The 14,407-nt window shown below is 37.1% G+C and overlaps 2 protein-coding genes across 3 annotated transcripts in view; one reads left to right on the top strand and one right to left on the bottom strand.

Annotated features, from left to right (window-relative positions):
* The window catches only part of apbb1ip (amyloid beta (A4) precursor protein-binding, family B, member 1 interacting protein), a 37,866-nt gene extending 34,648 nt beyond the window's left edge, over positions 1-3,218 (top strand). The window contains exon 14 of the mRNA XM_079806748.1: positions 2,388-3,218. Within this exon, the coding sequence (XP_079662874.1) occupies positions 2,388-2,942 (555 nt within the window). The 3' untranslated portion in view covers positions 2,943-3,218. The remainder of the gene's footprint in view (positions 1-2,387) is intronic.
* LOC307119973 (protein adenylyltransferase SelO-like) lies at positions 3,012-12,878 on the bottom strand. 2 transcript variants are annotated; one of them, XM_079806751.1, is made up of 20 exons: positions 12,584-12,618; positions 12,390-12,512; positions 12,194-12,312; positions 10,943-11,071; positions 10,791-10,855; positions 10,040-10,091; positions 9,203-9,301; positions 7,821-7,888; positions 7,641-7,728; positions 7,482-7,551; positions 7,310-7,382; positions 7,121-7,204; positions 5,469-5,598; positions 5,348-5,392; positions 5,185-5,266; positions 5,013-5,105; positions 4,842-4,921; positions 4,718-4,761; positions 4,272-4,351; positions 3,012-3,607 (listed from the first exon to the last, which is right to left on the bottom strand). In XM_079806751.1, exons 4-20 carry the CDS (start codon positions 11,023-11,025, stop codon positions 3,485-3,487), a joined length of 1,359 nt encoding a protein of 452 aa, XP_079662877.1. In that variant the 5' UTR covers positions 11,026-11,071; positions 12,194-12,312; positions 12,390-12,512; positions 12,584-12,618; the 3' UTR covers positions 3,012-3,484. The 2 variants fall into 2 exon arrangements, with proteins under 2 accessions (XP_079662877.1, XP_079662876.1); XM_079806750.1 differs by having other exon boundaries at positions 10,040-10,096; positions 12,390-12,878.
* Between the last annotated feature and the right edge of the window lie 1,529 nt (positions 12,879-14,407).

Genomic DNA, 14,407 nt, shown 5'->3' with positions numbered 1-14,407 from the left:
TACGTTAATTGCAATTAAATGAAATATAGTTTACATTTAAATTTAGTTCAATTAGTTTAGAGCGTTTCTTGACACACTTAAGTACATCTTTTTAAGACATTTCATAATAATTTATATTGTCTATGAAATATGGTTGAAATGTACTGACAAGCATTTATAGTAAACTAAAATATACTTGAATATAATTTATATTGAAACTTGTGTCATGCATTTAAGTTTGTAATTACACATTTATCATTATGAAGTTGCAATTTAGTACATTTAAAATATATTGACTTTAAATGTATTAATGAATAAAACCCTACAGTTAAAACTATAATCAACTTAACATGTGCTCTAGTATGCTTGTCAAAACATTGAAATGTACTGCAAAGGGTTACTAAAACATAATTTAAAATGTACTATAAAAAAGTAAAACTTAATTTGACATGATTACAAAATGCACTTTGTAAAATTGTACTTAAAGGGTTAGTTCACCCGAAAATTAAAATTTTGTCATTATTTACTCGCCCTCATGTCGTTCGAAAACCGTAAGACCTTCGTTCATCTTCAGAACACAAATTAAGATATTTTTGATGAAATCCAAGAGATCTCTGACCCCTACATAAACAGCAACATAATTAACACCAGGTAGTAAAGACATCGTTAAAATCGTCCATGTGACTCCAGTGGTTCAACCTTAAAGGGTTAGTTCACCCAAACATGAACATTCTGTCATTAATTATTTACCCTCATGTCGTTCGACACCCGTAGACCTCTGTTCATCTTCGGAACACAGATGAAGATATTTTAGTTGAAATCCGATGGCTCAGAAAGGCCTCCATTGGCACAAGACCCATCAAAGGTACTAAAGACGTCGTTACAAAGTGCTTCTCACTACAGTGGTTCTACAATAACTTTATAAAGCGACGATAATAGTTTTTGTGCGCAAAAAACCCCTAAATAACGACTTATATAGTGATGACCGATTTCAAAACACCGCATCATGAAGCTTCGAAGCGTTATGAATCAGTGAGTCGATTCAGCGGTTTGGATCGCCAAAGTCACGCATTTCAGCAGTTTGGCGGTTTGACACGCGATCCGGATCATGATTCGACTCGCTGATTCATAACACTCTGAAGCCTCATGATGCAGTGTTTTGAAATTAGTCATCACTATACAAGTCGTTATTTAGGGTTTTTTTGCGCACAAAAACAATTCTCGTCGCTTTTTTTTATTGTAGAACCAGAAGTTATTGTCGGATTTCAACTAAAATATCTTCATTTGTGTTCTGAAGATGAAAGGAGGTCTTGCGGGTGTCGAATGACATGAGGGTAATTAATTAATGACAGAATTGTCATTTTTGGGTGAACTAACCCTTTAATTTTATGAAGCGGCGAGAATACTTTTTGTGCGCACAACAACAGCACAAAAAAACACAACAGCACAACAAAAATAACGACTTTATTCAACAATTTCGTTCTAGCCTGTGTCAGTCTCCTACGCAGTTTCTGCTGTAAATACTGCAGCGATTTCGAGTTCTACGGCAGGCGATGCTGTTCACGTGAGCACCACGACACGTGTGTGATGATGACGCGGGAGCTGCACAGTATCAACAATGTAAACTGCGTAGGAGACCGACACAGATGTGAAGAAATTGTTGAATAAAGTCGTTATTTTTGTTTTTTGCGCACAAAAATAATTCTCATTGCTTCGTAAAATTAAGGTTGAACCACTAGAGTCACATGGACAATGGACAATGTTTTTTCAGATGAATGAAGGTCTTACGGGTTTGGAACGACATGAGGGTAATTAATGACAGAATTTTTGGGTGAACTAACCCTTTAAAGGGGCTATATGCAACTTTTTCCCCAAAATAAACGTAACAATATCCCTTTTTATTTTACCATTTATGACTCAAACATCTCCTGATGAGCATACTGACACCTTGTCCGCTCACAGTGGGTGCACCTATAAGCCTGTATCCTATTTTTCTGGCGGGTCGTTTTTTCCCACGCTGTCTGCGGATGTGACGTCACCACCGCTGCGAGAGCGAGCAGAAAATACCACAGGTGGCCACAGGTGTCAGTCGCGAGTTTAAATTTCAGAAAAACGCATATAGCCCCTTTAACTGTGTTAAGAAATAGTCATGAAAGTGTACTCTCTTTAAGTACACTTAAGTGGCCTTTATTGGCCTTATTTAATTGATATTATATTGTGTGCAAATATTTTTTATATACTTTTTAGTATATTCACATTTACAGTATACTTCAAGAGCACATTCTGTACAATTAAGCACACTACTTTTTCACAAGGGTGACAGTTCATTGAGAGTTGTTTTAATCTTCTTGTAATTTCATCATTTATTTGAAATGCACCTGAATGCCACTTTTGGTTTGTTTTTGAAGGGTCCTGGCAACCAAACATCTTTTCCACCACCTCCACCTTCAATGGAAATGCTGCCTCCACCACCACCCGACCCCATGTTGCCTCCTCCTCCCCCTGCTCCTCCTTCCATCCCAGCCAAAGTCAACAAGTTTCCTGCTCCACCTCAATTCCCACAATCCTCTTTACCACCCCCACCCATGGATGACTTGCCTCCACCACCACCTCCTCCAGAAGAAGCCGAGCTGCCCCCGGACTTTCTTCCTCCACCGCCACCTAGTTTTGCATCTTACGGAGGAGAATCGCTCCCCCCACCACCTCCAGACCCCATTGCGTCCCTTCCACCACCTCCTCCTGGTCCCCAAAACTTTGCATCTGCAGGTGGAGCACCACCACCACCTCCGCCCCCGCCTCCACCACCAGCTCCCGCACCGGCTGCCAACCCATCTACCGGCTCAGTCAGAAAAACGGCTCCACCTCCACCAAAGAGAACTACACCTCAACTAACAGCGCCCGCAGGTGGAGACCTCATGTCAGAACTGATGACAGCAATGCTGAAAAAGCGCAGTCAACAATGATCTTGAAGACAGAGCTTATTGACATGCTTTTGTTGTTGGACTGAGGAACTGACCACCAACCCAGTTATTGGCGTGACATTAGGACACACATCTTTTAATTCTTTTGTTGTTCAATATGCTTGTATTACACCACCAAACTAAAATATGTAAATACTTTGTTCTTATGCCTCTAACCAGATTATATACTGTATGTATTACATATATATTAAATCATAATTGCTAATGAAATTTCATAATAAATAAGGTTTTGCAGTTAACTGTTAAACAGATTCTGGCATGCCTAATTGTTGAGTTCTCTTTTTTATACAGTAAACAGGAGATGCATGATGCAAAGTTTTTTGCACTTTATGTAGAAATGCAGACATGTGACAAAACAAAAGACATCCATGTCCATATAATATGCATATGTGCATATATAATTTCGAATGTGGCTCATTATCCAATCAGATTATCGATTAGGTGCTTCAGTTCTTCAGATGTGTTCACAATGTTATGAACAATATTTTTGGTTCAAATGATGCTGAAATTCGTCCCTGAGTAGATTAGGAAGAACAGCTGACCCTCAGCTGCTGAGCCCAGGATGGAGGTTTACTGGCATATCCGGCTCTCTCAGCCTCATCCTGCTCCATAAATGGCTCCATTAGAGTCTTCTGCAACAGCGCCACCTAGAAATACATCAACAATACTGTCACCTTAGAAAAGGACAAGCCATAATAGTCTGTCTGAAGATGTTACATTGTACAGTCAAACCAAAATTTATTCAGACATCTTCAACCTTTTCTCACATTATCCCAGTTTATCCGCTATAGTTTAGAAAATGTTAATAGAATATGACAAGAACTATATAATGTCAGATTCGGATAACTTTGATAGAAAGGTATGTAATGGATTACAATAAACCAATCAGCGGTCAGCTGTTAAATTAAAGTACAGAATTAGATAATACCATTTGAAGTCAACCAATGACCAAGCAATGCTTCATCTTAAAAAAAAACACTTAAGCAAAACATGGTCAGGTCAAAGAGTCTGAATAATTCTGGTCCCAAATTTGAATAAATTTTACTGGTAGTCCACTGTATGAAGAATTTTTGGGTATAATATGTCACAGTTTATTTTATTTTGCTATCCTCACTTACATAAATGAACTACAGTGTCCTTCCCCCACTATTAAAAAAAATTATATCTGGTGTCTGAATAATTTTTGGTTTGACTGTATGTATAATTGTCAAGTCTTCATTTCAAAGTAATATATTAAACCAAATACTACCATAAGATGAACATAAGCATGATCATGAGAGCATACTAGTTTGACATCAAATGTAGTAATACCTCTGAAAAGTCATTTTTCTCTGCTTTTCTGATAGACGATTCAGCCATCCAGTTCCTTAACACATACCGTGGGTTTACACCTGAACAATAGAAACAATCAGTTCAACAAACATTACAAATAACTTTAATAAAACATAACACATCGTAAAAATAAACACTGTTCTTTTGAACTTTCTATTAGTCAAAAAATGCATCAGCGTTTCGCAAAAAGCAGCACAACTGTTTTCAAATGTTTCTTGAGCAGCATGTGACACTGAAGACTGGAGTAATGATGCTGAAAAAATACAATATTACATTACTGTTTTTATTCTTTTTTTGATCAAATAAATGCAGCCTTGGTGAGTATAAGAGACTTCAAATCTCAAACATTGTACCATGGCGAACTGTAACAATATGCAAAAACATCAAATGTAACATTGCGTCATATAACTTATACCGAAACATACCTTGCATTCTGTGCTGCCGCGCTGCATCCGAGTCACTTTTTAGCCTGTAAAATACCATTAAAACATCAAGTGATGTTCATTTTTAATCCTCTAAGTGTGTGAGTTTACAGTACAGCAACATTACCTTGACAGACGCTGTAAATACAGCTGAACCCAGTCTCTGAAATACTCATGTGATGAGAGGTCTGAAAGAGCCCACAATGACTGTCAAGGGAGACACAGTCACAGTTAATGGACTGAAATCATGATTATGGATATTTCAGCTGCTGTGGGTGTGAATGGAGAGGAAATGTACCGGAGCAATGGATCCCTTCTGAAGCTGGGACAGGGTCACGTCACTCAACTGTCTGAAAGTCATAGTGAAGTCTGCTCCAGTGTCCTCCATTAGCTTAAATCAACACATCATATACCGTACAACATTATATGGGTCAGAAATTAGAGAAAAAAACTATCCAGATAATATTTACCTTCAGAAGAAATGCAATCACATATGAATCATTTTCTTCATTTCCCAGAAATCCCAACTTTGCTTTGAATAGCTCATGGAATCTATAACAGAAACGGTGAAATGAGATTAGAGATGAATCAGAGATGAATACAGTATTCTTTATTGTCTAATGACATGCTCACCTTCGATGGTAGATTTGTGGATATTCTCTCAATATTTGCTGAGATCTGAAATGAATAAAACAACATGAATCACCTGCTTTATTCCAGATCAATACCAACAGAAAATAAGACAAACTCTTACTGTGACAGCTGATCTGAGGTCAGGAGTGGTTTCAGAGCTTCTAGAAGTTTCTGTAGATTAAACAGGCCAACATTAGCCTGAGCTCCTACACTGTACCGGCCCTCGTCATCAGACGTGTTGGGGACAAAATCTATAAAGAGAAAACAATGCTGTAGCCATAATGCTTTTATAACAATAAAATGATTATGTTATTATTATGGCTGTCAGTTTCACTTTAATTTATTAGAATATAATAAAATAAAATAATGCATTCAAACAATTATGAAATTAATCATGCCCCTCGACCCGTGTTATATATGTTTATATATAATTTATACTAGATTTAAAGGTACAGTGTGTAGTATTTATGAGGATCTATTGACAGAAATGCAATATAATATACATAACTATGTTTACAGTGAAGTATAAAGACCTTAAATAATGTTTACCAGTATGTTTTTATTACCTTAGAATGAGCCATTTCTATCTACACACACCGCGGGTCCCCTTACAGTGAAATCGTCATTTTGCGCCGTCATGTTTCTACAGTTGATCTAAACCAGGGGTGTCCAATCCTGATCCTGGAGGGCCACTGTCCTGCAAAGTTTAGCTCCAACCCCAATTAAACACACCTGAACCAGCTAATCTTACTTTGGGATACTAGAAACTTCTAGGCAGGTGTGTTGAGGCAAGTTGGAGCTAAACTCTGCAGGACAGTGGCCCTCAAGGACACACCCCTGACCTAAATGGACAAACTTCTCTACAGAGCACTAGTCACTCTCTGCTCTCTCAGACGATGACATTTTTGTCCTGTGTCGGTCCCCGTAGCTTCTCTATGTGCTCCAAAAGGGAGAGGTGAGCGTTGGGGGATGCAATTCACAACCTCACTACTAGATGCCGCTAAAATTCACACACTGCACCTTTAAAGTAGCTTACTATTCATACAACTTTCGCACTATTAGTGTAATGGGTGTGTGTGTGTGTGTAGAAGTGATGTCCAGAGGTGATATTTGTTTTTAATGGCCCTACAAGTTCCATTAAACCATCATAAAATGAGCAATAGATATTAGATAATTAGATATTTGTTAAATATTTGAAATATAAGGGAAAAACAAACCACTAAACACGGTTAAGGTATTTATCTGACAAAATTATTTGGCAAAAAAGGCAAACTACAGTTACTATCAGGTTTTTCTGATAGAACCCAAATGCAGAACAGTCAGGCAAACTCAAAGTTACTGAAACTAAAACTAAACTTTTAATTTACTGAACTAAAAATAAAACCAACCAAGGTGACAGGACCCTGGCAGTTACAGGAATTATTTTACTATAAAAAATAAAAAAAACATTTAAAAAAAAGCTCACAGGAAAATGCATACACTGACTACAACATAATCTGTTATTAATATTTCATTGGTTCTCTTTTTTTTGTTCATGTGTTCATGATTTCTTTGTATGACAGCTTGGACAAAAATGAAGTCATTTCATTATCACAAATAAATCAATTGACAAAAAGCACAACTACACAATATGCTTAAAAAAATGTTAGGTGGCATATCACTTTTGGCCACTACTGTGTGTGTGTGCGTGCGTGTGTGTGTGTAATGATATTAAAGTTATTACGACAAAAAGCTTAAAAAAATAAACAGTTTATGTTATAAAGAGATACTTACTTGGGTCATATGATTCCATAAATCCAAATGGGCCATAATCAATAGTGATAGAAAGCAGACTGAAGTTATCTGTGTTGCAGACTCCTGCATGAAGATGCAAATCATATGGTTGTGCATTTTGTGTATTAAATTCAATCTATAATGATAAATCTACGTGATAACTAAATTAGTAAAGCAGAGTGAACTTACCATGCGCAAACCCAACCGACATCCAGTGGGCGATTAAATGTGCCGTTTCATTCACCACTCTAGAGAAAAACACCTTCACACAACATGAAAACCATTCAAATATAGTGAGACTGGTCAGACAACATAAAATAATCTTGTATTACAACTAAACAGCAGAGACACAGATACTCACCACATACTTGTCAGGGTCATTTGTTGCAATACATTTAAAATGCTCTTTAATTACAAAGTCCAACAATGTCCTGAAAATAAAAAATTAAAATACATTTAAAAGCAAATAACAGTGAGAATGAGAAAAAAATACTATCCACCCGAGTTAAAGTTAATTTACCGTAGGACATCTAACTCTCCAGTTCTAGTTAATATCTCCAGTGAACCGATACGAAACCAGGACTTGGCCAGACGCAGAACAACTGCACCTGATAGATATAGAGAACAATCACATGATTTATGAAGCTGAAGAACTAAAGAACTTAGTTACTCTATTTTTCCAATTCTGATTGTATTTTACCTCTTTCTTTTACGACACTGCCATTATAAAACGGATCCCTCCAAACAGTTTCCTCACTCACAACCAGACTGACAAACAATAAAGGCAAAAAATGGCAAAAGTATAAATAAATAAAAATCAACATCAAAATTTGAATGTGGTAAATACATATATTACTCTTCTTGAGCATGTATTATGATGGTGAAGTGAATAACACTGATTATCTCTTCATCTCTGCACCTGTTAGTGGGTGGGATATATTAGGCAGGAAGTGAACATTTTGTGTTAGAAGCAGGAAAAATGTGCAAGCGTAAGGATTTGAGCGAGTTTGACAAGGGCCAAATTGTGATGGCTAGACGACTGGGTCAGAGCATCTCCAAAACTGCAGCTCTTATGGGGTGTTTCCGGTCTGCAGTGGTCAGTATCTATCAAAAGTGGTCCAAGGAAGGAACAGTGGTGAACCGGCGACAGGGGCATGGGCGGCCAAGGCTCATTGATGCACATGGGGAGCAAAGGCAGACAAACTACTGTAGCTCGAATTGCTCAAGAAGTTAATGCTGGTTCTAATAGAAAGGTGTCAGAATACACAGTGCATCTCAGTTTGTTGCGAATGGAGCTGCACAGCCACAGACCAGTCAGTGTGCCCATGCTGACCCCTGTCCACTGCCAAAAGCGCCAACAGTGGGCACATGAGCATCAGAACTGGATCACAGAGCAATAGAAGAAGATGGCCTGGTGTGCTATGTTTTGATCTTTTACATCACGTGGATGGCCGTGTGTGTCGCTAACCTGGGGCACACATGGCACCAGGATGCACTATGGGAAGAAGGCAAGCCGGCGGAGGCAGTGATACTTTGGGCAATGTTCTGCTGGGAAACCTTGGGTCCTGCCATCCATGTGGATGTTACTTTGACACGTAACACCTACCTAAGCATTGTTGCAGACCATCTACACCCTTTCATGGAAACGGTATTCCCTGGAGGTGTGGCCTCTTTCAGCAGGATAATGTGTCCTGCCACAAAGCAAAAATGGTTCATGGTTTGAGGTGCACAACAACGAGTTTGAGGTATTGACTTGGCCTCCAAATTCTCCAGATCTCAATCCAGTCGAGCATCTGTGGGATGTGCTGAACAAGTCCGATCCATGGACGCTCCACCTCGCAACTTACAGGACTTTAAGGATCTGCTGCTAACATATTGATGCCAGATACCACAGCACACCTGCAGGGGTCTAGTGGAGACCATGCCTCAACGGGTCAGGGCTGTTTTGGCAGCAAAAGGGGGGCCAACACAATATTAGGAAGGTGGTGATAATATGCATGATCGGTATATATATATATATATATATATATATATATATATATATATATATATATATATATATATATATATATATATATGTACCTGAGGGCTCTGCTGGTAGGAACTCCCAGAAAGTGCATGGCTTCACTGCACAGGAACTCCCTCACAGAGGAGCGAATCACAGCCCGTCCATCACCAGACCTGCACACAAAACATCATGTACAGTATAACGATTAAACTACTGCCATACAGTCTTACAATGGACAAGACAATGACACACTATGAATCACAACGCAAGACAATTTACAATTAAATACAGGGTTCCTACACATTTTCCATTTCAAAATCTCTATACTTTTCCAAAACTCAAATTTCCAAACCTCTGTAGATTTTTTTCAGACTATATTTAACATAAATGATATATGCAGCATAAAATTTGATATATAGTGGTGGTGGTGATAACATGCACTTACATGATGAGAAGAATCTAAAACGCTTTATAACCTGCAGGTATTCACCTCTGAAACATCAGTTTGATGCTGTCATTGTGTTTTGACGTTGCACGACCACCAAACAGCAAAGTACAGTCTGAATAAAATGATTGTTTGCTCCTTTATCTGTGGCTGGTTTGAATAGCACATGCACATTAGTTTAGAGAAGTTCAAAAGAGACTCCGTTATACAAACAGTTTTGTGAAAAATCACTTAATGATCACTAAACTTTTGCCATGAATTCACTCTGCTTATGATACATTTATTTTTAGAAATTCTTAATTTTCTATTTTAGAAAACTGAATAGGGGAAACAAATATTTTTTATTAAATTATTCAATTCAAATTCCATACTTTTCCAAACTGCGGAGGAACCCGGTAAGTATATCTCAGACTTTCTTACTTAAAAATCATATAAACAATATTGCGCAGCAGGAACTGATATTCACCTTGAGTATGGTGTCTTTCCTGAGCCTTTCAACTGGAGTTCCCATCTTTCACCTTTTCTGGATAAAAAAAAGATTGTATACTGCTCTAATGCACTGTCTATTCTATCGGTTAACACTTGTCACATTTAATTTCTGTTCAGATGCATGTTTAAGCATTAAGTGAGATTGCATTGTTTAAAAATCACAGTATCTGTTTATTTACTTAAAAAAACAAGAGGTGTAGATCACAATTTCCATTCTTTAATCTTAAACAACATTATGGGAAAAGTGATCATGTCATGGCCAGAGACGGACAGTAGTGAAGTACTTTTACTTTCTACTCAAGTACATTTTTCAAGCATATGTACTTTATCACTGTACTTCTTTGGAAAACTTTTACTTCACTACATTCCAAACCAAACCATAATATATGATGTCATACTTTTCACTGCACTACATTTCATAAAGAAAAGTTTTGCTTTTTTTTTTAACCTGTTATACTTAATTACATTATAAATTATTTCTTACTTGTTTTACTCAAGTAAAACTTTGGATTACTTTTACTTGAGTGAAAGTTCACAGTACTTCAATGTAAATGATTTTAAAAGTGCAGTAAAAAGTACAATATTATACTTATAAACACTCTGATAAAGTACAGATACTTGAAAAATATACTTAAGCAGAGTAAAAACACTTCACTACTGTCCGCCTCTGGTCATGGCAATAACAACAGATGATCTCAGTTGAACACTGATGGAACGGATGATTTTACCTGTTTGTGTATTCACCCAGCAAATGTGCTCTTCCATCCCCCAGCTGTCCGGCCCAGTAACCAAACTATAATAATAATAATAATAATAATAATAAAACATGATTGGTTGTCTTATGCCATCGCCGCAGGTTTGAAATGACTGTCAGTTTTACCTGATGGCCCCCGTATCTGTGTGCAAGTGGAATAGAGCCAGGAAACAGTTTTCCACCACTGACACAACGAACAAACTCTTCATTCTGAATCACAGAATCACTCAGATCCAAAATATTCCTCAACACATCCTGAAATACACAAAAAGAGCCTAAATATATGCAAAAACAACATTTGCTAAAATGTACTGTGGTGGTACCATGGTCCAGTGATGTATTAGATGATAATGCCATGGTTTTCTCATAAATATGATGATATTTAAAGTACCAGTGAAATGTTTGAACAAACTTGACTGAATTAATGTTTCTCATGAGCTTAAAAACGTTTTGTTCTAATGCAGTTTTCTAAAACTGATCCGCAAACCGCAGGTGGTTCTGTGAAGAAGTCCAAGTGGACCACAAGTTAATGTTAAAAAAACTTCTTGCAGATAATATAATATTAGTTAAATAAAAGACCACTTAAATAGTACACTTTCATGACTGTTTCTTGACAAACTTAAGTACACTTTTAAAAAGTGCACTTTGTAATAATGTCCAATTAAAAGCTTTATTTTTAAGTATATTTTGCATCATTATGTTCTAATAATATTTTATTGTGCTTTAAAGAAGTACACTTATTTTGATGTGTTGACTAAAGTACATAAAAAGTACTTTAATTTGAACTGCAGTGTGTTCTTGTTCCATTTAAATAATGTACTAAATTGCAACTTTATTATTACAAATGTGGAATTACAAATCAATTTAATTCCACGATTTAAATGTAAAAGTTTCAATAGAAATTATATCAAAGTATATTTTAGTATACCACAAGATATTAATCATATTTCAAAGACACCAGAAGTAATTTCATAAGTTCAACTAACTGCATTTAATATACATTAAAACTACAATAAATGTTCATTTAATTGCAAGCGTCTAAAACATTATACTCAGTTTGCACCTAAGTACTATGTTCTTTTAAAGTAGGCTATATTATTTACACACAAAAAAGTATGCAGAAGCTTACTTCTTTGTAACGCTAGCCCGAATAAGTTCAGAATGATGCTGATGACAACAATGTTATTGTTATATAATTATTAAGAATGGGTAGGTGTGACCAAACTTTTGACTGGTGGTGTTCCTGTTCCATTGTATTTTTCTGTTTATTAAATTGAATACATAAATACACAGTTACTGTAACAATAGCTGTCCAGGTTTTACCGCACTGAAGCACACATTTTCAGTAAATTATGAAGAGTGTATGGGTTTATTGACCTGTGAAACAGCAGCCAGTGTCAAGGGCTCTTTCAGAGGGGTGGCCTGAGACTCTGAAAACACACATCCCTTCACAGTACGAATGAAATGACCATCAACCTCATCAACAGGCAGGACATCTGTAAAACACACAGATAGTGATTAAATTATAGTCACCGTGTAAAATAGCATGTTGACACTCATATTTGTATCTTACCCAGTAGTTTATGTGATAATTCCAGTGGTATTTCTCCACAGTGTTTAGCATCAAACTCTATATCATTACAACTTTCACTCTCACAGAATTCTTGTTCGTCCGTAAATGTAGCACTGGCGGCGACTGAGAAAAATACAAATAATGTGAAACCATGTTTTGTCATTACATCAAACTCACAGACATCAATTTCTCACTTTTTGTATCATGTACTTCATTACATCACGTGACTAGAGGAAAACGTCAGAACTGTTTCCTATATCACACAGTCCTTTCTATGTTCCGCAAGAGGGCGCTCATCGGCTCAAAACACCAATGCTCCATTTATGGTCGGGACTTTTTTGTCTTTTTGGAAATGTATGCGCGCTATAAATTATAACTGATTCAATATATGTGACAAAATCTAAATAGTATTAAGTAAGACATTAACACTCGATGGCACCGTGTCGAATGTGGACGAGGTCGAACTGGAAGCCATGTTAATCTTGAACTAAATCGGCCACCGTAGGAGTTAAAACGAAATCGGAATTGAGAGGAACAGAAACTATTATTCACTGGATGGTCAAATACTCTTGATGGTCATATACTCTTCCACCGCTAGATGGGGGAAAATATCACACAGTGTTGCTTTAACGTTTTATATTAATACATCTTGATCCATGTCACTGTGTTCATGTTCTCAGTTTGGTATTGTTGTTGGTGTGTGCACACTAGCTGTCTCAGTTGGCTTTCTAGTTAGAGTTTGTTTAATACACCTTATTTCACTTTCATCATCATTGGAATATAAGTGACCATCTGTTTAGTGTTTACCCTGTGTAAAAACTTAAATGGTTTAAGGCAACAGTTTCCATGCAATTTTCTATAGTAAAGTTAACTAATTTGTGCTAAGAGTGGGATACAGACGCATGCTGTCCATTGTAGTAATTAGAACTAGCAATAAACCAAACAGAGCACACAATGTTTTTTTTTAAACACACAAACAAAACTGTTTTGGCTAAATACAATTTCAAAAGAAAGGATGTAGAAATAAAGCATTTGTACTCAAAAGGTAATGATTAAGTTACACTTAATTTATACACTATTGTTTTTTTACTGTCTCTGTCCTCTTATGCTCATGTTCAGGCAATAGTTTTAGAAAACTTAGTTATAAGAGAAGACTTGAAGGTGAGGATCCTTGTGGTCAATCCTGTTGTGATGTCCAGTTATAGTTCATTTATTTATAGGATGTGAAGAAGAGGAGGAATGTTGGCGTGGTTCAGAGCTTATTGAATAACAAGGGAAGCTAGACAGATTATATTTAGGTGAGATGCACGTGGAATAATAGGGTGATGAACGCTTACCTGACATTTAACAGACACGTGACCTGCACGTCTGTCACGTTCACCCGCTTTCACTACACGTCACACCGCCCTCTACTGGCTAAATATGAATAATCTGCTATGGCTCCTACAAATGCATAATCCGTGTCATAAACACTGATCTATATAAATGACATTAAAATGTCATTTATATAGATCAGTGGTCATACATATGTTTGCTTGGAGTTTATCAGATTCAGCACAGTAAACTGACTGGAGTTATAACTGTAAACTTTTACCTGATTAAACTCACCTTATCTGCCAATCACCAGAGCCCGTCTACGGAGAGCCTGCCCACTCCCTATTAAGCCCTGTTGTACAGAATTTTGGTTGTAGTACCACCAGAGTTCCACTGGGGGCGATCGCCATGAGTGCAAAATGAATGGAAGTCAATGGGGCTTGACGGCTAAATTTGTCTCTTTCACCCGATTGCCGTTGAGAAATCTCAGAAATGATTGTAGATTTTGCAAGTTCAACATGGGTTTTAGGTCGAAAGTTGAATGAACGAGTACTTATGTCCTTTTGATTTCTTACAGGTTGAGTTGTTGTTGTCCATAACACGCTAGCATTCTGCTAATGAACGCTGATTGGTCAGTGAAGGACTGATTACGACCAGAGATCCCGCTTGATGGCATCGTGTCATCTGAAGCGGGACCAGAAACA

Source organism: Gobio gobio (assembly GCF_949357685.1).
Source record: "Gobio gobio genome assembly, chromosome: 23".
In the NCBI taxonomy this organism is placed as follows: domain Eukaryota; kingdom Metazoa; phylum Chordata; class Actinopteri; order Cypriniformes; family Gobionidae; genus Gobio; species Gobio gobio.
The sequence above is the reverse complement of the archived record's forward strand: the minus strand, read 5'-3'. Positions and strand labels throughout refer to the sequence as shown.